The 21636-nt window shown below is 43.8% G+C and overlaps 1 protein-coding gene across 1 annotated transcript in view; it reads right to left on the bottom strand.

Moving 5' to 3' along the window:
* LOC124277371 (sushi, von Willebrand factor type A, EGF and pentraxin domain-containing protein 1-like) overlaps positions 1-21636 on the bottom strand; it is a 61019-nt gene that overhangs the window by 5519 nt on the left and 33864 nt on the right. The window contains 11 exon segments of the mRNA XM_046713040.1: positions 6-101; positions 1019-1198; positions 1997-2176; positions 3449-3628; positions 5298-5486; positions 6298-8224; positions 8227-12584; positions 13424-13597; positions 14839-15006; positions 21132-21333; positions 21335-21372. Of these exon segments, the coding sequence (XP_046568996.1) occupies positions 6-101; positions 1019-1198; positions 1997-2176; positions 3449-3628; positions 5298-5486; positions 6298-8224; positions 8227-12584; positions 13424-13597; positions 14839-15006; positions 21132-21333; positions 21335-21372 (7692 nt within the window).

Raw genomic sequence — 21636 nt, 5'->3', positions numbered from 1 at the left:
CATACCTGTCTGACATCGGATGCCGCCCCATCCTGACATGCATTTGCACTTGTTGAGGCCTACGCATCGTCCGCCGTTAAGACATTCAAACTTGCACTGAGCTACAATAAAGTGAAAGACAATCAAACCATGCAGATATTTAGTGAGTCGGGAATTACGCTGCTTTTAGCAATATTCCAGGAATATGGCGACAGGGAGTGAGTGAGTTTAGCTTTACGCTGCACTCAGCAATATTCCAGCTATATGGCGGCGGTCTGTAAACAATCGAGTCTGGACCAGACAATCCAGTGATCAACAGCATGAGCATCGATATGCTCAACTGGGAACCGATGACATGTGTCAACCAAGTCAGCGAGCCTGACCACCCGATCCCTTTAGTCGCCTCTTACGACAAGCATGGGTTACTGAAGGCCAATATTCTAACCCGGACCTTCACGGGTCTATGGCGGCAGGGTACCACGGACATGGACTTCGATAAGAAGTGAATATAAATCTGAACTACTCTCACTTTCCATCCCTCTAGTCGGCTCTGAGGCCATTCAAATTATTTATGTGTTTCTAACATCCAACCTCAGCAAGCAAAATAGCTGGTGAGTGAAAGACGTTGAGAAAAAAATATTATGTTGACCGAGATCTTGAAATAAATGTAGACAAAGAAAGATCAAGTTGATTTGGGTTTGTGACGGTATTACAGTGAGTGAGTGAGTGAGTTTAGTGTAACTCCGCTTTAAGCAATATTCTAGCAATATCACGGCGGGGGACACCAGAAATGGTCTTCACACATTGTATGCATGTGAGGAAGAGAAACAGGGTCTTCAGCGTGACGAGTGAACGCTTTAACCACTAGCCTACCCCACCGCCCCTGGCTAAAACGGACCGAAATGGTTGTCTTAGATGTTTGATCACGACTGTGTGTTCTGGCTACCTGGGAAACCACCACACAATTCCACATATGTGTGTTTTTGTTTGTTGTTGTTTATTAGGACAACCATACCAATCATTCTTGTCGCAGGTTTACCTGAACACCCGATCTCGCCGTCCCAATCTCCGGTCTCCCCACACGTCAACCTTGGTGGTATCCTCCCTGGGGTCAGGCCAGGCCGGCACATGAACATCACGTGGTCACCATAGAAATATGACCGACCAATGAGCATCACGTTAACCATGTCTTTGATCTTGGGACGACCGCAGTAGACTTCTGCAACAGATGACAAAAGGAGTCAAACGCCAACTTTAGGACATTGCGTCAAAGTAGGACCAAGAAAAGTTGGGCCAAGAAAAATAGGGTTAATAAAAGTTGGGCCAAGACAAGTTGGGTCCAGAAAAGTAGGACCTAGAAAATAGGTTTAATAACAGTTGGGCCAAGACAAGTAGGACCAAGAGAAGTTAGGCCAAGACATTTTACTTTCAAGAAATGTAGGACCAAGAGAAGTTGGACAAAGGAAAATAGGACCAAGAAAAGATGCGCCAAGAAAAATAGGACCTGGGTGAGCGGGATTGGGCGTGGTCGGGTTGTTGTAAACGTTGCTAACGTGTGATTTGTTTGTAATGTCAGGTTGTTATGTCAGTCAATGCGTGCATCAATAACATATAGGTATGGTCCTGGATAACTGAGTTGTTAGCTAATAGTCTTATCGAGACCCTACTTTTAGGCAATCCCTTCATTTAGGAAGAGACAATACAAGGACCATATATATGTCTTATAATGTTAGTTTTACGATTGGCGATTGTGACTGAGTGATTGAGTTTGGTTTAACTCCCGTCTGAATTATATTTCAACTGTATCAGAGCGTGTCAGTTTTATATGGGAGGGACACCCGAAGTCATGCAGGTTTTAAGGGTTCGTCACTAAACACTCGAGCACGGATTCGAACCCTAATTTATTCTGGCACGCCTGCATAATATAACGGTGTTGTAAAAATGCATTCAGCATTATAAGAAATTATTTCTGAGCATCGAATGGTGACGTCGGGTATTGTGTCAGTAAGGTACTCACTTGCACAGTGTCCATCTGGCCTTGACCACATTCCTCCCTCCAGACACACGGCCGTCATCTCACCACGGGGCTGGTACCCCGCCTCACATTCAATGGTGGTACTGTCCCCGATCAGGTACCCCGATCGGATCTCGGCCGTGTTGGGTAGATCCACTCTGGGCTGACAAAAGTCTGCAACACCTGTGGAAAAGTACACCTGGGAGTCACAAAACAGAAGTCGGCAACACCCAAGGAAAGGTACAGCTGGGAGTCACTAAACAGAAGTCCGCAACACCTGAGGAGAGGTACACCTGGGAGTCACTAAACAGAAGTCCGCAACACCCGAGGAAAGGTAAACCTGGGAGTCACTAAACAGAAGTCCGCAACACCTGAGGATCGAAAGGTACAGCTGGGAGTCACTAAACAGAAGTCCACAACACCTGAGGAGAGGTACACCTGGGAGTCACTAAACAGAAGTCCGCAACACCCGAGGAAAGGTAAACCTGGGAGTCACTAAACAGAAGTCCGCAACACCTGAGGATCGAAAGGTACAGCTGGGAGTCACTAAACAGAAGTCCACAACACCTGAGGATCGAAAGGTACAGCTGGGAGTCACTAAACAGAAGTCCACAACACCTGAGGATCAAAAAGGTACACCTGGGAGTCGCAAAACAGAAGTCCGCAACACCCGAGGAAAGGTAAACCTGGGAGTCACTAAACAGAAGTCCGCAACACCTGAGGATCGAAAGGTACACCTGGGAGTCACTAAACAGAAGTCCGAAACACCTGAGGATCGAAAGGTACAGCTGGGAGTCACTAAACAGAAGTCCACAACACCTGAGGATCAAAAAGGTACACCTGGGAGTCACTAAACAGAAGTCCGCAACACCTGAGGAAAGGTACACCTGGGAGTCACTAAACAGAAGTCCGCAACACCTGAGGAATGATAGGTAAACTGGGAGTCACTAAACAGAAGTCCGCAACACCCGAGGAAAGGTACACCTGGGAGTCACTATACAGAAGTCCGAAACATCTGAGGATCGAAAAGTACAGGTGAGTCACTAAACAGAAGTCCCAGCACCTGAGGAAAAGTGCACTTGAGGGTCACTTGAGGGGTTCGAGACTAGTTAGTCCACAAAACCATATAACTCGGGGTTGAAACGTTTTTGAAAGCAAATGCAAAAACGTATTCGACATAAGTCCATAAAAAAGTATAAGTTATTAAAAGAACACTACAGATGACATGCGTAATGTGTAATTGATCTTACCTGACCTTTCTTGAATCTGACGGAGCGGATTTTGTAGTGAAAACATCATGGTTTCAGAATACTAGTGCGAATCGTGAACATTATTTAAAAATGGTTTTACGGCCAGGTTGATTTTGTGAAGGAAATCAAATTCAAAAGTCCACAATGGGTATTTCCTATCTGATTCGACACACATGACCTTGAAAGGTCAGTTGCGAGTACTCACGGCGGCACTCTCCGGCAGGCACTGACCACGCCCCTCCCTCCTGACACACGGACTCCATCTCTCCCTCTGCTTCATATCCCGGCAGACATTCCACCACCAGGGAGTCCCCCTCTTCGTAGCCGGAGGAGATGGGGCGGGAGTTTTCCACGTCAACAGCGAGATCACACAGGTTGGTGAACGCTGAAAGTTGAGACATGCAACTTTTCATAAAAGGGCTGGACACTGGAGCTGTGTGATATCAAACAGCAGATGCATTAACGACACACTCGGCAATATTCAGCTGTATGACGGAGCATGAACCAGACAAACAGGTGACTGGCACCATCAGCATCGATCTACGTAGTTGGACTACAAACTGGAGGTTGGATCATTATCAACCAACCTGTAACTGAATAGACATAGCTTGTTTGCTTTCAAACGCTTCACTCTGCATTATTCTAGCTGTGTGATGTTGGTCTAAGCTTTGAGGGGTTTTTAGAAGTGGAATACATAAGGAAAGCAAGATTTATGGATGTCAACTTCTTAATTTGAATAACACGACGTTTCGGAGTGTAGGCTTGCTCCTTCATCACCGGTTGAAACTTCATCGGAAACATCGCGTTATTCACAATAAAGAAGTCACATCCATAAATCTTGCTTTTTTGATGTTTTTAATTTTTTTTATTTACCATTTATTTTACTTGTTTATAGGTACAGTACATGTGGTCAACGTATGACATTGATAGGTGCAATTTTGCTGATATACAAGATTACAAAAGCAATCAATGATATTTCTATAAAAAAGTCTGAAAATGGCATCAGATATCATGATGCCATATGTATATGTATGGGTATGTATGGGTATGTATGTATGTATGTATGTATGTGTATGTATGTATGTATGTATGTATGTATGTGTATATATGTACATATGTGTATGTATGTACATACGTACGTACGTATGTATATGTATGTACGTATGTGTATGTATGTATGTACGGGTACGTATATGTGTGTATGTATGTAGATACGTATGAATGTACAGGTGGATGCTTTTCTGATGTTGGTCTGTTAATAATCTACCCAGGACGAGAACAAACTATTTCTTGACTGACTGACTGAGTATAATTTTACGCCGCCTTTTAGCAATATTCCAGGAATATCACGACGGGGGACACAGAAATGGGCTTCACACATTGTACCCATGTGGAGAATCGAACCCGGGTCTGCGGCGTGACGAGCGAACGCTGTAATCGCTAGGCTACCCACCGCACCTATTCGTTGACAGTAGGAACAGCGACCTGGTGGGACACGATGTCACACTCACAAAGCCTGTCTACTCCGGAATATGTAATATTTCCACACACAAACCAGTGACTGACACAATGACGCCGTCGGGTTAAATGACATGACATCCCACTAAATACGTCACGTGGCCTTTCAGTACAAAGGATATACTTCATGCCTTTAACGGATATATATGACTTGATTAGATAACAAGTGAACAATACGGGAAGTAAACTAATATCTTTCGAAGGCATATATCACTCAATCTCAGAAATATATAGGAAATTATATGAATAATCTGTTGCTGAAACTGACAAGTAAATAGAAGTTATTTTGTCTGGACCCGCAGGGTTAGAGTTGGTCTTCAGCAACCCATGCTTGCCGTAAGAGGCCATTAACGGGATCGGGTTGTCAGGCTAACTGACATTGTTGAGACATATCATCGTATCCCAATTGCATAGATCAATGCTCGCGCTGTTGGTCACTGGATTGTTTGGCCCAGACTCGACTATTTATAGACCGCCGCCATATAGCTGGAACAATGGGATGTTAAACAACAAACAAACAAACTATTTTGTCTGACCTATACTGCAGGCAGGTAGTTGTCCGCTCCAGCGGCCTGAGACGAGACAAGTCATTGTGGACTCCCCGCTGAGGGAGAACCCATCTCCACAGGAGAACTGTATGGTGTTGTTGTAGTGTGTGCCGCTCACCGGGTCTCCGGATACCACTACGACGTTGGCCGGCACGGAAATCGGACCACAGTCCACAGCTAGGAACAGAACAAGGACCGTTAATACGAACTATCCTCAAGCGGAAAGGTCAAGGAAGAAAATATATTCTTGCTCTCCTCTTGCTTACTATGGATAAACCGATAGATGAACAATTTGTCCTTTATTATATACACTGCTACAAACATTACGATGAATAAATCTAATTACGTCCTATTTCGTAGCATGCATTATTATTGAAGAAATGCGTCTGGCACGTTAATCCTAGGCAGTTAGATTATTATGGGTGTATTGTGTGGTCAGTTTCGACATTTGAGTGATCACATTATATAACTCTTACAATTTACGAGATATTGTGTTTTATATTTTAATCTTTGTTCATAGTCTGTCCTGAAAGTTTGAAAAATAACAAAGACAGGAATGAAAGTAATTTTCAGGGCACATCCAGGTGAAAAGTAAGAGAGATGACAAAACTTTATGGATGATCAACATCTTTAGTTTGACAATGGCGACGTTTCGGTATATATTCTTATACCGTTTTCAAGCTGTTTACATTGTCAAACTAAAGAAGTTGATCATCGATAAAGTTTTGTCATCTCTGTTTCATGCTTGAAAACGGTATAAGAATCTATACCGAACGTCGCCATTGTCAAACTAAAGATGTTGATCATCCTTAAAGTTTTGTCATCTCTATACCACCAATTTCTAGAATGCCACTCAAACAAATCATTCATGTAAGAATGTCCATCTCACGTCACCTTGAATCTGGCTCGGTGGATAAAACCTAACACGGGATGCATAAACATATACTCCGTATCACAATGCTACAACATTACTTTTGATATCACTTACGTGTACACGTCTGCCCTTCGCCACTCCAGGTCCCATCCTCCTGACACGTGATCTCTTCTTGACCACTCAGAATCTCCCCCACTTCGCAGTAGTACCGCACGGATCCACCATAACTGAAGTCCGACCCCACAAACAACGCGCCAGTTGACGGGATCCCACAGTTCACCTTAACGCATATCTGCCCCGTGGTGCTCCAACTACCATCTGCTTGACAGACACCCTCCGATTCCCCGATGAGTGTAAACCCAGTCTGACAGTAAAACCTCAACGTAACCCCAAACGTGAATTCGCTTTCGTCATACAGCGCGTCTGTCTGGGGTCTTCCACAGTCAACAATATGACAATATGCCGCTGTTCCCGACCACGCTCCATTTGCTTCACAACGCAGATCAGCGTCTCCTTCCATATTGAACCCTTCAGGGCACGTGTACCGTATTCGACCCCCATACAGGAAGTCTGACCCACTGAATTCAGCTGTCCTGGGTGGCTCTCCACAACTGACCCGTTGACACTGAGGAGCAAGACCACTCCACGCTCCAGTGATGAGGCAAGTTATTACAGCACTGCCTGTCATATAGAATCCTTCAGGACAAGAGTACGTCACTGATCCCTCATACGTAAAGTCAGATCCTGTGTACAGCGCTCCTGATGGTGGCTGGCCACAGCTAATCCTGGAACAATTCGGTGACCCACTACTCCATTTCTTATTAGTCTGACATGTTATCTCTGCTTCACCTTCCATATTATACCCAACTGGACATTCATACACAACTCTTCCTCCAAAAGTGAAATCTGATCCAGAGAAGGCTACATCTCGCGGTGGTTCACCACAGCTTATTTTCTGACAGAAAGGTAAAGTTCCACTCCAATACCCAGTCTCCATGCAAGTTGACTGTGCCTGGCCAACAAGTTCATGACCTGGATCACAAAAGAAAGAGATGGTTCCTCCGTAATAGTAATCCCACCCTGTGTAACCAGTTTGAGTTGTTGGCATTCCACAGAAGACTTTGCTGCACACTGGAACCTCCTGTTCGCTCCATGTTCCGTCTTCTTGACAGACGCGCCTCAGCGCCCCAGATGATAGGCTGTAGCCGGTTATACAGGCATATTGAACCACAGAGTGTAAAGTTGTAGAGTTAAACGTCATCGAGGCATAGTCAGCTGCTTCTGGAGGTCCACAGTCCACAGGAACACAGTCCAACCTTGCATCACCCACCCATGTACCCATGTCACAAACAGCTCGGGGATCTCCTTGGAGGATGTACCCAGAGTTGCAAACGTATCTTGCTACTTGGATTGCACCCACATTCTCCACATTTACCGACGAGTGGTCAAAGACAACAGGGGGACCACACTCTATCTTTTCACACACAGGAACAACTCCGATCCAGGATCCCAAAGCTCCACATTCTAAAACATAATTACCTTCTCTTCTATATCCAGGATAACACTCATATGTTACTGTTTGACCAAAGTCAAAATTGTCACCAATGACTGTGGAGAACTGCACTGGGGGTGGTTCACGACAGTTGACAGGGTGACAGATTGGTGGACGGTTGGTCCAGGCACCTTCTCCGTTACACTGTCTGAGCATGTTCCCTACAACATTGTATCCAGCTTCACAGAAATATGTCACTTGGTCATTAAATAGAAACGTTCCTCCTGAGGAACCGCCAGCAAGTTTGCGGTAGCCACCATGCTGGATAGTGTCTGGTGCTTCACATGAGACAAGTTCACATGTTGGGGTGTCACTGTTCCAGGTGCCGTCTTCCTGGCACACCAGCATGTTATCACCATCAATCTCATACCCAGGACTACACTGGAACTCCAGTGTTGACTCGTATATATACTCAGTCCCAACAACTAATCCATTCTCGATACTGTCTATGGAAGAACAGGCTACTAAGCTGCATCTTGGAGGAACGTCAGACCAACTTCTGCTCTGGAGGCACCGAAGTGACGGCGCGCCATCGATCTGGTACCCGGTGTTGCAGGTGTAGGTGACGGTGACCCCACAGCATACTGATCAGTATTCGAGCTTGATGTGGATATACTGTTTAATACCTCCGGTGGTGATTCACAAACAATGATTTCACAGAAGGGTATTTCAGCACTCCATTTCCCATTTGCTTCACATGTATGTCTATTCTCCCCGACTAACTCATACCCGAAATCACATGAGTACTCTATTACATCCTCAAAGAGGTAGGAGGCCCCTGATACCATTCCATGTTCAGGTACCCTTGGCATCCCACACGTCAATCTGTCACAGAAAGGACTCTCTGTCTCCCAGAATCCAGTTGCCAAGCAACGTCTGATTCCAGTTCCTACTAGCAGGAATCCTTCATCACAGGTATACTGAATGCTCTGTCCATATATAAACTCTCCACCTTCAATCTGTCCATGGTTGATAGGCGCGGGAGAAGGACAATGAACAGGCAGACACAAAGGGGCATCTGTGTCCCACTGCCCTGTGTTGAGACATCTTCTCAGACGTGAACCCATCAGGTCATATCCATCATCACACGTGTAAGTTAAGACTTCATCCGTGGCAACAACACTACCGTGTTCTAAGTTTCCTGGTCTTGGACATACGATCTTAGTGCATGACGGTGCTCTGCTGCTCCAGGCTTTAGTGGCTAAACATCTGATTCTGTCGCTTCCAATCATTTCATAGCCATCGTTGCAAACGTAAGATGCTTCATCGTTGTAGCTGTAGCTTTGTTTCGGGTATATCATCCTTCCATTGGGAATTGTAGACTGTGGGTTTGGGCATCGGATGAGAATGCACATTGGTGTTTGCCCTGACCATGATTTGTCTTCCTGGCATTCTCTTGTTTCTTCTCCAATTATTTCAAAGCCTTGATCACATGTGTACACAATCTCGCTCTGATAAGTGTTGTCTGACTCAGATATAGTTCCATGGTCAAATGTACCAGGGTCCGGGCACGAAATTATCTGACATGTAGGGAAAGGTGAATCCCATGACCCGTCTGGTTTGCAGCGACAGGTTGAAGCTATTCCAATAAGTTCATATCCAACATCACATCTGAACCTCAACTGACTTCCAAATGTGTAAGTGCCTTCCACCGTTAAATGCTCGGCTGGTGGTGGTGCTGGGCAGGTTACAATCTCACATCGGAAGGAGGGTGATGTCCAAGAACCATCAGCCTGACATTGTACCCGGGTGTCTCCTATAGGGTCGTAGCCAATCACACACTGAAGTGACACTGTTGACCCAAACACTGTTCCGTTTTCCAGATTTGCAACAGCATTGGCAACCTGAGGAGGTTCTCCACAAGGGACTGGCTCACATGTTGGTATTTCTATTGTCCATGCACGATCTGGTTGGCAAGAGGCAGTTGATTCCCCCGTCAGTATGTAGCCACTGTTACAGGAAAATATCACAGAATCACCGTATGTGAAGCTAAGCCCAGACATGTGTCCATTCACAGGAACTTCTGGTGGTGGGCACTGGACCTTTTTGCAAGTTGGATGCAGACTGAGCCATGATAGAGTTGGCAGGCACTGATTCATACCTACACCCTCCAGCTCATAACCTTCATTGCATATATATTGAAGTATTCTACCTAAAGCATAACTGTCGCCAACCACGCGACCATTTTCCAACTCTGGTGGAGTTGGACACTCGAGCATCACACACGTTGGGTCTGTGCCTGACCATTCACCGGTTTCTAAACATGTTCGTGATGGGTTTCCACGAAGGACAAAACTGGGTTGGCAGCTGTATCTCACTGTACCGTCAAGCGTATTTGACTGTAGGATCGTTCGTCCATAATCAATATCTGGTAAATCTGGGCAGACAATTGAATGACATCTTGGAGTTGATGGCTCCCAAAGTTCATCTGCTCCACACGTTCTCTCAGATGTTCCTTTAAGTTCAAATCCTCTGTTGCATGTGTAGGATAAGGTTGACCCAAACGTATACACCGAGCCGGTTATTTCTCCATTGACAAATGCACCCGGTGGCCCACATGACTTTATTCTACATACAGGAACTTCTTCCGACCATCTTCCTGTCAAGGTACACTGAATTTTACTTTCTCCATAAAGCGAGTACCCGACGTTACACTCAAAAGATGCATACGAACCATACTCTATCCCTGTCATAATAAGACGCCCATGTTCGAAAGCATAAGCTGACAGATCATCGCAAGTAATCCTATCACACGTAGGTTCTGTTAAGCTCCAGCTTCCGCTCTCCTGACACGAGCGTTCCTTGGACCCATTGAGAAAATATCCTTCAAAGCATTCATACGTTGCTTTTAGACCATTAGGCGACACAGTCACTGTTCCTGAAATCAGTGGTGATGGTGTTGGGCAGACAATCTTAACACAAATCGGGTCGTCCCCACTCCACTGACCATTGGCGAGACACGTTCTTTGGGAAGGTCCTTCCAGACGGAATCCTCTCTTACATGTGAAGTCGATGACCGTGTTGAATTCACGTTGAAAGCTTGATGCACGTCCATGTGCCAGTTTTGGTCTTGGACATTCAACAACTTCACAAATGGGAATGGATGCATCCCATTCCCCATTGGCACCACATGACCTGTTTTGTGATCCAGCAAGGTTATAGCCCTCGTCACATACGTAAGATATCACAGCCCCATACGTGAAGTTAGTCCCTAGCATGCGTCCGTTTGATGTGATATCTCCAGGCTCGTTACATTGAACAGGTTCACACACCGGGGCTTCACCAGTCCATACTTTGGTTGCAGAACAAGTTCTTATAGCTTCGCCAACTATTGTGTAGCCTGCAATGCATGAGTAGGAAACGACTGTCTGATACACTGTCTCTGTGGTGTTCAGGACTCCATATGCGATACCTGTGAGTTCTGTACAGTGAACAGCATTGCATGTAGGCTCGGATCCTTCCCATGAAAGATCGGCCTGACATCTTCTCACTTCTAAACCATCAAGTTGGTAACCGGGGTCACACGAATATCTGACTATGGACCAAAGTTTAAGATCTTTGTAATGGAGAGCCCCATTCTTTACATTCCGAGGAGGTCTACATTTAAGAGGACTGCAGATGGGTGCTTGATCTGTCCAAGTTTTATCCACCTGACATGTTCGTACTGTTTCCCCCACCAATTCATATCCTTCGTCACAGGAATATTCAACCTTACTTGTATATGTCACGCCCAAGACGTTCACGTTTCCATCTTCAATATCCTCTGGCTGAGGACATTCAACAGTCTGACAAGATGGGGCGTCTGCTGACCAACGTCCATTGCTATTACACGTCAATTCAGCCTCTCCTAACAGATCAAACCCATCATTGCAAAAATACGTCACCGTCTTTCCATAAGTGCTCCTTCCAACCAACCGGAAGTAACCATTGTCTATGTCTACAGGAGGTGAGCATTCTTTAGGTTCACACACGGGATATGAATCAGACCATGTGCTATCTGCCTGGCACGTCATCTCAGTAACGCCATTGATAGTATACCCTTCATCACACTGAAACGTTGCTACACTTCCATATGTAATGGACGCAGCTCTAACTCGGCCGTTTTCTAACTTGGCAGGCTTCCCACATACATGGGGCTTACAGACGGGATCTCTTCCGCTCCAAGAGGAATTGGTCAAACAAAGGCGTCTCTTGTTTCCTTTAAGTTTATATCCACTGTCACATTCGTAGTTAACAGCGCTGTTTAAATAGAAATCATCCCCAACGAATTCGCCATTTTTAATTTCATTTGGTTCGCCACAGTTGACCGGGTCGCAAGTCACATCCCCACTCCACTGTCCATTCTCCAAGCATTCAATGGTATCGTCTTCACTATGCTGGTAGCCCTCATCACAAAGATACTCTATCAGTGACAGAAAATCAAAAGTGTTCCCATGATACTTCGCATGCGCCACAATAGGTGGATCAGGGCAGATGACAATTTCACACACAGGTACACTTGCATCCCAGTTCCCCGATGGCTGACAGCTGATCGTCTGCTTTGAATCTGCGGCAAATACGTATCCAAAGTTACATTCGTAGTTGATGAGAGATCCAACCAAAGACTGTTCTGGAGTTGACGAAGGTCCACCGTTGTCTATTTCAGGGGGAGTGCCGCAGTATACTGGGTCGCATGAAGGGACGCTCTTGTCCCAGGTGCCGTCGGACTGGCAGACGACAGCATTGTGAGGCGTCAGGAGGCGATTGCCGGGAGTACATTCAAACTCCACCACTGTTTTAGGTCGGTAGGTGTCTGACGGGTTGGAGATGCGGGTATTCTCAGAGATCGGTGGCAGTTCGCAGGTGATTTCTGAAATACAAATTATGTAATGATAGCTAATATATGGTTCATAACATTTCTGCAACTTTTTATATCACATTGTTTGTAGATACAATTTATTTTAATATATTTTTCTGTTTTCCTGATAAAAGTAGCTGTTAGTATAAAAGTAGTCCATAGTTTAACATTACAACTACCTGCCTTTAGAGTGTAGGTGTGGTGTGGAAAGAAGGACACTATATTCGTTCTTTCTTTGGCTTTTAAACTGCAATGGGATACAGTACTCTTGACCATAATTAACCTGAAGTTCAATTGTGGCGTGTTATTCTCCCGTTATTTCCAACACTGTCACCAGTTTCACTCACATCATTCACCCAAGGTCTACAACAGGACATAATTCCAATCCTAAGGTCAGGGCTTCTTTCTCAAAGGCATCACTCCCACCAAGTTCCTGCCAGGGCATCATTCCCAGCCAAGGTCCATGCCTGGGCTTCTTTCTCAAGGTCCCTGTCAGGGCATCAATCCCACCCAAGGTCCTTGTCAGGGCACCATTCCAAAACCCCGGGGCCTATTTCAGGGCATCGTTCCCACCCAAGGCCCAAGTCAGGGCATCATTCCCACCCCCTGTCCCACCAAGGTCCCCTGTCAGTGCATCATTCCCACCAAGGTCCCCTGTCAGTGCATCGTTCCCACCCAAGGTCCATGGAAGGGCATCATTCCCAACAAAGTGCCTTGTCAGAGCATCGTTCCTATCTCCAAAGTTTATAACAGGCTTATTCCCAACCCCCAAGGGCTATGCGAGTTCATGGTAACCCATCCCTACTGACTGCGACCAGTCTTTTCCCTTGCCTCCATGCTCTGTGACGTACCTTTACACACCGGGGCGTCATTCTCCCATTCCCCGTATTCGTTACAGTATCTCGTCTTAGGACCCTCGAGCTCGAAACCTCTCTGACACTTGTAACGTATTCGGTTGTCGTAGTTGTAGTTGAAGCCTTCCACGTAGCCGTTTACGATGTTGCCAGGGTAACCGCAGGAAACCTCTATAATACAATCATACATGCATAAATAGACATTGTTGTATTATTTTCTATTTCTTTTTTAGCGTCGCAAACAAGGGGTTGCTGCTTCAAACAAGGGGTTGCTGCTTCAAACAAGTGGTTTCAATGGGTTGCAGTGTTAAACAAGTACAGTCAAGCCAGTGTATGTAGCGTCCAACATGTTGTTTTGTGTGAAAAAGGTGGTTGTAGCATCAAACATGTGGTTGACAATATGAACACTGATCAACACAGCTAGGTCAACTTAACCACCTGAACCTGGCTCGTGGGCTGTAAAGATGAACATTACGCATTGGATAGATCTTTCTAGGTTACATAAATACATCCAAACACAGCTGTGTCGAAGTTGAAGGGACCTACGTAAGAACTTCGAGATATCGGAAGATTGACACAATCCCGGTGATCATTAATTTAACCCTTACTCTGACAAGTCGGAGGTTCAGTCTCCCACTCCCCACGAATCCCTGTGATCATTAATTTAACCCTTACTCTGACAAGTAGGAGGTTCTGTCTCCCACTCCCAACGAATCCCTGTGATCATTAATTTAACCCTTACTCTGACAACTCGGCGGTTAGGTCTCCCACTCCCAACGAATCCCTGTAATCATTAATTTAACCCTTACTCTGACAAGTAGTTGGTTCAGTCTCCCGCTCCCAACGAGTCCCTGTGATCACTAATTTAACCCTTACTCTGACAAGTAGTTGGTTCAGTCTCCCACTCCCCACGAGTCCCTGTGATCACTGATTTAACCCTTACTCTGACAAGTAGGAGGTTCAGTCTCCCGCTCCCAACGAGTCCCTGTGATCATTAATTTAACCCTTACTCTGACAAGTAGTTGGTTCAGTCTCCCACTCCCCACGAGTCCCTGTGATCATTGATTTAACCCTTACTCTGACAAGTAGGAGGTTCAGTCTCCCACTCCCAACGAATCCCTGTGATCATTAATTTAACCCTTACTCTGACAACTCGGCGGTTAGGTCTCCCACTCCCAACGAATCCCTGTAATCATTAATTTAACCCTTACTCTGACAAGTAGTTGGTTCAGTCTCCCGCTCCCAACGAGTCCCTGTGATCACTAATTTAACCCTTACTCTGACAAGTAGTTGGTTCAGTCTCCCACTCCCAACGAGTCCCTGTGATCATTAATTTAACCCTTACTATGACAAGTCGGAGGTTCAGTCTCCCACTCCCAACGAATCCCTTTGATCATTAATTTAACCCTTACTCTGACAAGTCGGAGGTTCAGTCTCCCACTCCCCAGTGACGAGACATTGCAGCAGGTTGTACCCCGCCAGCTGGAAACCCCGGATGCAGGAGTATTCAGCCTCTGACCCCGGGGTGATGGTGGTGAAGGTCACCTGCCCGTAGTCAGGCTTCATCGGCGTGGGACAATCTGAAACAAAAAGTGAGTGAGTGAGTTGTGTTTTACGCAGCTTTTATCAATATTCCAGCAATATCACGGCGGGGACACAAAGAATAGGCTTCACACATTGTGCCCATGTGAGGAACCGAACCCGAGCCTTCGGCGTGTGGCGAGCGAACGCTTTAACCACCAGGCTACCCAACCGCCCCCTGAAACAATAAGGTTACATATGTACTCTGTTTCCACCCACTTTCTTAGACTGCGCTTCAAAACATATACCACAGTACTGAAAGGTTCAGAAAAAAACAACAATATTTTAACAACAACACTAATTTAATAGCCAACATGTCCTGTGAACGATTTATTTTTCTGACAATTTCATAATGCTTCATTTTTATCACATTTTGTCGAGAATACAGAATTTTCAAATTGTCCCCTTGTTCGGGTAAACATAAGCGTCTACTTAGTCAATACAGCAAAATAAGGATGGTCAGTTAAATCTACCTTACATTGTATCATCATTCCCTTTACAGTACATGTATATACTTACCTGTACAAACATTGGTGGTACCATTTTCACATACACAGTGCCAATACATCATTATCCGTATGACGGTTACAGCATGGTGCGTGTTTCATTCAGAACCATCGCCGACGAATACACATAATATTACTATGCTGCTGTTGTGAAGACATCGCTGTGTACAGTCATTCAAAAGTTAAATGAGGTATTATTCTCGTGTAAAGTAAAGATTTACTGTTTTGCATACGATTTAATATTAGCATTTTATTTATCACAAATGCTTACTGCCCCAACCGTTATTTGTAACGCCACAGGCACTCCACATAAAGGGCGGTGAGGTAGCCTAGTGGTTAAAGCGTTGGTCTCGTCACGCCGAAGATCCGGGTTCGATTCCCCACATGGGTACAATTCGTGAAGCCCATTTCTGGTGTCCCCTGCCGTGATATTGCTGGAATATTGCTAAAAGCGGCGTAAAACCATACTCACTCACTCACTCCACATAAAAGCATATGGTTTTAAACACAATGGACGTCAGTTGGTTTTACTGCTCGAGAGTTGTTTTTTTATGAAAGCAGCTGAACAGAATTCACGGTTTTTACGTCGGCCAGTTACTTATTCCTAGATTTGGTTTATCGGTAAAGGTCATAATGGGATTGTTTGCATAATCTGGTGGAGAATCGTTTGGTAGATTTCATGTCTCTGATTCCGTATACGTGTGAAATATTGCCGATGTTACTTTTCATGGTCACGCCACTTCACAGACCAATCGTGACGTCAGAGTGGTTTGTACTGCAAGCTTCGCACAGCAACATATCGCTGCCTTGAAAAGCTATCGTTCTGCGTGTGTATATAAGCTTTGGAAACACTCCAACAAAACCGAAAAATAGGCGTACCACATAGTATCTATGTTAAGAAACAAACCAAAACTTAAGTGTGACGAGCGAACGTGGGTAGGTAAAGACGGCTTCCATTGCTGTCTAATGGATTATATTTACACATTGCAATTGATCTCCTTGATACGTGCCTTATGTCAGGTTAGGTGACGTCTTTCGTTGAACATTATTTTCTCAAATCGAACAGAAATCGGATAAAAATATTTAACAAAAACGGGAATCTGATCTAGAACTTTCGCGAGGTTTTGTATTCATTGCTATGAAAGGGAAAGACTCTAATATTTGCTAACAGAGACTAAGCCTGTATTATTTTGGCGAATTTCACAAAGCGTCTAGCATTTATAGCTTCATACTCAGATGTTGATAGGAATGACAGTCACGTAACAGTGAAGCCATGTTAACATACAACGCACGCACGCACACGTCCACTCTTTAACGGTCAATACCTTACGAATGACGTTTTCAGATGTAACCGTCCGGTAGGTGTGGTTTCCGGTATGACGGGGTCCGGTGTAAACAGGTGGCAATGTTTATGTTTTTCTAGACTACTCCCAACTAGTCCAATGTGTCAACCATTTCCAGATATAGTGTAACAGGTAAGATCGCCAGTGTTACTGTACACAACCCCAAAGTAGTTACCATTAAACCAAGTACAGTAAGCTATGTTTATAACGACCTGACGGATAACACGAATTGTGTGTTTTTACCGGGCATTAATTTTGCTGTATATATTAGTCGAAGTGCGTATATCGAACTATAAGGATATAGGAACTAACATTAGTGGTCCCTGTGAGTTCGTAATAACCGACATTTACTACACCCGACACGACAGGATATGAAATTGTGTGTCTCACATTTTCCCTTCCGCTAAGCCCTTTCCAGAGTGCTGGAAACCCTAAATGAAGCAAGTCTACATTTCCTCCGGTTCTGCCATCCCATCGGGGCTCCTTTTCAATGTAAAGAGAATTATTTGTTTCTGTCAAAAATACATATATTCAGAGACTAAGCGTTAGTCTAGATGTACCCGTGAAGAATTGGTCTTCAGCAACCCATGCTTGTCGTAAGAGGCGACTAACGGGATCGGGTGGTCAGGCTCGCTGACTTGGTTGATACATGTCATCGTATCCCAATTGCGCAGATCGAAGCTCATGCTGTTGATCACTGGATTGTCTGGTCCAGACTCGATTATTTACAGACCGCCGCCATATAGCTGGAATACTGCTGAGTGCGGCGTTAAACAACAAACAATCAGCCCAGATATAAAATATCATGCTTCGTTCAACAGCTTCATGCAAGGCGTGTACACACCCAGTGTTGGCTACATATATACGGCAGCTCAAGTTTACTTATAGTAACGCATGTCAAGTTTAATAATAATGCACGTGAAGGCAACCGGTAGAGTCTCTGAACCAGGGAGTCAGGCATTAGGGCTGGCTAAAAGGATCGATAATCGGCAATATCGTCGATAGGAAAAATTATTTTAGATTTTCTAAATGAAAATAGTGTCATCAATATTATCGTACATAAACTTTTGTAATAGAATAATTTTTAATTTAATTTTTAATTTAATCACACAATACACAAAGTTAGGATTGGGCTGTTTCTACATTATGTTCAGGACCCTGTTTTGTTAGAAATCCATGTATTAACATGTCACCGCTTACCAGTGGTGTGAAATATTTTTATTTCTTTGAGACATTTCTTCTCCGATATTTATCGATAATCGATCAATATTTAGTTAGGATTATTGATCTCTATGATCCATATCGATAGCCTGCCCTATCAGGGACCCTTATTTCACAGAATCACAAGCACAGAATGAGCATTCTGGAACATGCTGCGGCAATGGCAGTCCAAGTAGCGGTTCAATGCATGCTTTTTTAATCTATTTGGACAAAAAATGGATCAAAAACAACCAAGAAACATAAAACGTATGTCAAATAGATTTATTGCAGTTAGTATCAGTTTCGACAATACACAGTCTGATGCTGTAAGAATACAAAATGGCTTTACATAATATCCCGAATTTACACAGAATTTGAAAAACCAGAAGAGCACCGATAGAAACAAACTATGCCTATGTTTTGTTTAAGGAAAATAGTATTTAACCAAAATGCTCACTCTCAACCACAAGCCCTCGTGTCTTTGCGAGGATTAAAGATTAAAAATAATTGAGATGACACCCGACGCGAAATGTTTCACAGTACAATAAAATCATGATTTATTGTACTATGAAGCATTTCGAGTCGGGGGTCATCTCAAAAACTTTTAATCTTCAATAATCGTAAAGACACGAGGGCCTGTGCTCTCAACCAACTGACGTACGTGACTATGAAAGAACGATACCAGAACAAAGCAGTTTCTAAAAATTGCCGTCCCAAACAATTATCGGGGAACAAACCGTGTTTAATGCGTTGTGAAGTTGTACTTGTAAACTTAAACAAAACTAATCATGTTGCAGGCATTCTACAACAATCATCTACGAAAAATTGCGTGTTGTAAGAAACTAGAGCCATTCAAAACCAAAATGATTTCTATCAAGGTCATATAACAGACATAAGAGCGATCACATCCAAATTTTCCATAAAGATTATAAAGTTAGCGAGTTATATGCCGCTTTCAAAAACGTTTGCAGGAACATCATGCTTTTACGTTGAGTGAGGATCGAAGTTACACGGGTCATATGTGTTTACCACCAGGGATCTGAATCAGACTGACTGACTGACTGAGTTTGGTTTTACGCCGCTTTTAGCAATATACCAGCAATATACCAGCAACATCACGGCGGGGACACCAGAAATGGGAGGGATCTGAATCAGAAATTCGAAACCACAGCCATCGTTGCTGCAAAGGGACACAACTCCGTACAGCTTACTGTGGCAGATTCAAAAAGCTTGAGTACCTCTTTAAACGTTTTAGTTGAGTTTTCCCTAAACGTTCTTTTTATTGGATGCTAGAATTATATTATGAATTAATCAAAGTGTATTACTAAAGATACTAAAGATAAGTTGAAAAGCACTCGATTTTTTACATGACTAAGTACATTCCGGAAGGATATGTAATGATTTTTTTCAGTATAAAATGGTTCTAACTGGCTAAAATGATCGATAATCGGAAATATCGTCGATAGGAAAGATTATTAATGATTATCGATATGAAAATTGTGTTATCGATAATATCGTACATTAACTTTTGCGATAGAAAAAAATATTTCAATTTTCTCACACAATATACAAATATAGGACTTTATTCATGGTCTGCTTCTAAATTATGTTTAGGACGTTCTTTTGTTAATAATCCATGCAAAAACAGACACCACTCACCAGTGAAATTATTCATTTCTTTTAGATATTTTTACTCAAGGTTATGTCTCAGATATTTATCGATAATCAATCGATATTCAGTTAACGATGATCGATCTTTATGATCTCTATCGACAGCCAGGCCTAATTGCGGTCACCACCGATTATTGGTTTAATATGGATTCGGACAATATACTGGAAAAGTAACATGTCGATTTTAATCAACATCAGTTACTTCGCACTTCTCTTGCACATGTGTGATTTACATTCCCTTTTTTTTCAAATCGGATTAACAAAGCAGTTTAATCCAGGATATTTACAATAAAAGCATACAGACACAAACGCTAACTGACGATTTTTTCCTTCCATTTTTCAAAGTATGTTTCAGTTTCTACAATGCATTCTATACGTGTCACTCATATTAATAACCAAGCTGCATGGCTTTAGACCAATAAGCTGGGGTCACTTCATTTAAAAACAATGCATTAAATACAATCACATATCGAGAACGACCATGCTTCATTCAGACCTGTATGTTATACTGACCAACGAAATAAACGCATAACTGTAAAACATTGTGTATTAAATTCACCAACGATTGACAAACACGTTGCCTGTTTGGTTATCTATATTAAGAGTATTCTGGAAGTTAAATGGTGGCATACTGATCCATACTACTATCGTAGGCCTATATGTCAAAATTTCTATTTAGCGGAAGTGAAACGTTTTCCATTAGTCTCTTTCCCCAAGGACCCGTGAAGATTCAGGGTAGAATAGGTCTTCAGCAACTCATGCTTGCCACAAAAGGCGACTATGCTTGTCGTAAGAGGCGACTAACGGGATCGGGTGGTCAGGCTCGCTGACTTGGTTGACACATGTCATCGGTTCCGAATTGCGCAGATCGATGCTCATGCTGTTGATCACTGGATTGTCTGGTCCAGACTCGATTATTTATAGACCGCCGCCATATAGCTGGAATATTGCTGAGTGCGGCGTAAAGCTCAACTCACTCACTCACTCACTTTCCGGAGACTATCAAAGCATTTAGATACGGCTTTCATGACTAATTTCAAAAAGCAGAATTTGTGGAAAGGAATAGAGGACAAAGTAAAAATTGTCCTAGGTCATTATTTTTGCATTTTTGAAAGCCCTTCGTAAACTCGACCTCCTTCTAAGATCCCAGATGTATTAACCTTAAGTAACTTTCAAAAAGGGGCTACGCCCTGCACTGCAAACACCCAACTCCAATTTATAGAATTCCGAACTAATTAAATGTCGTATATGAAAAAAAAACCCGATACTGATTAATATACACACGTTGTTGCGTTGTTTCGTTGGTCAGTATATTGCCAATCGGTTACAGAGCATACGATGCAGGCATTTCACAAAGATGGAGGTACAGGTTTGACAGCCTTCTAGTTAGTCTTCATTATTTACCTCCGCAGAATGTTGACGTGGCGTCCTTCAGTGACCCTCTGATTCCACTCCTGACGTCCGGCCAGGCGATGACGTTTCCGTAGAACTCCGTGCACTTTGTCCTCATGGAATCAATGCTGTCTAGTGGAAGCTCCTTGTCCCACACATTCAGGTGAGCTATACTCCCGATGAAAGACTCGCGGGGATCGAACCCGCCCCCCAACAGAGTCTTGCTCCTGGCCGATCACGAAAATGCCACCACCTGGTAAAATAGAATATCAATTACATCGTAAGTTCCATAGCGCATGGTTATGATGTTTTGTTCGTATTGATTCATGGTGTGACAAAGTAACACGCGAGCTGACGTAAGTAATGGATTATTTGTCCCGATTGAGTTCAGGTTTACGCCGCACTCAGCCATATTCCAGCTATACGGCGGCGGTCTGTAAATAATCGAGTCTGGACCAGACAATCCAGTGAGTAACAGCATGAGCATCGATCTGCGCAATTGGGAACCGATGCCATA

The sequence above is a fragment of the Haliotis rubra genome, unplaced genomic scaffold (assembly GCF_003918875.1).
Source record: "Haliotis rubra isolate DU_JTF1 unplaced genomic scaffold, ASM391887v1 Scf220, whole genome shotgun sequence".
Taxonomy (NCBI): Eukaryota; Metazoa; Mollusca; class Gastropoda; order Lepetellida; family Haliotidae; genus Haliotis; species Haliotis rubra.
The sequence above is the reverse complement of the archived record's forward strand: the minus strand, read 5'-3'. Positions and strand labels throughout refer to the sequence as shown.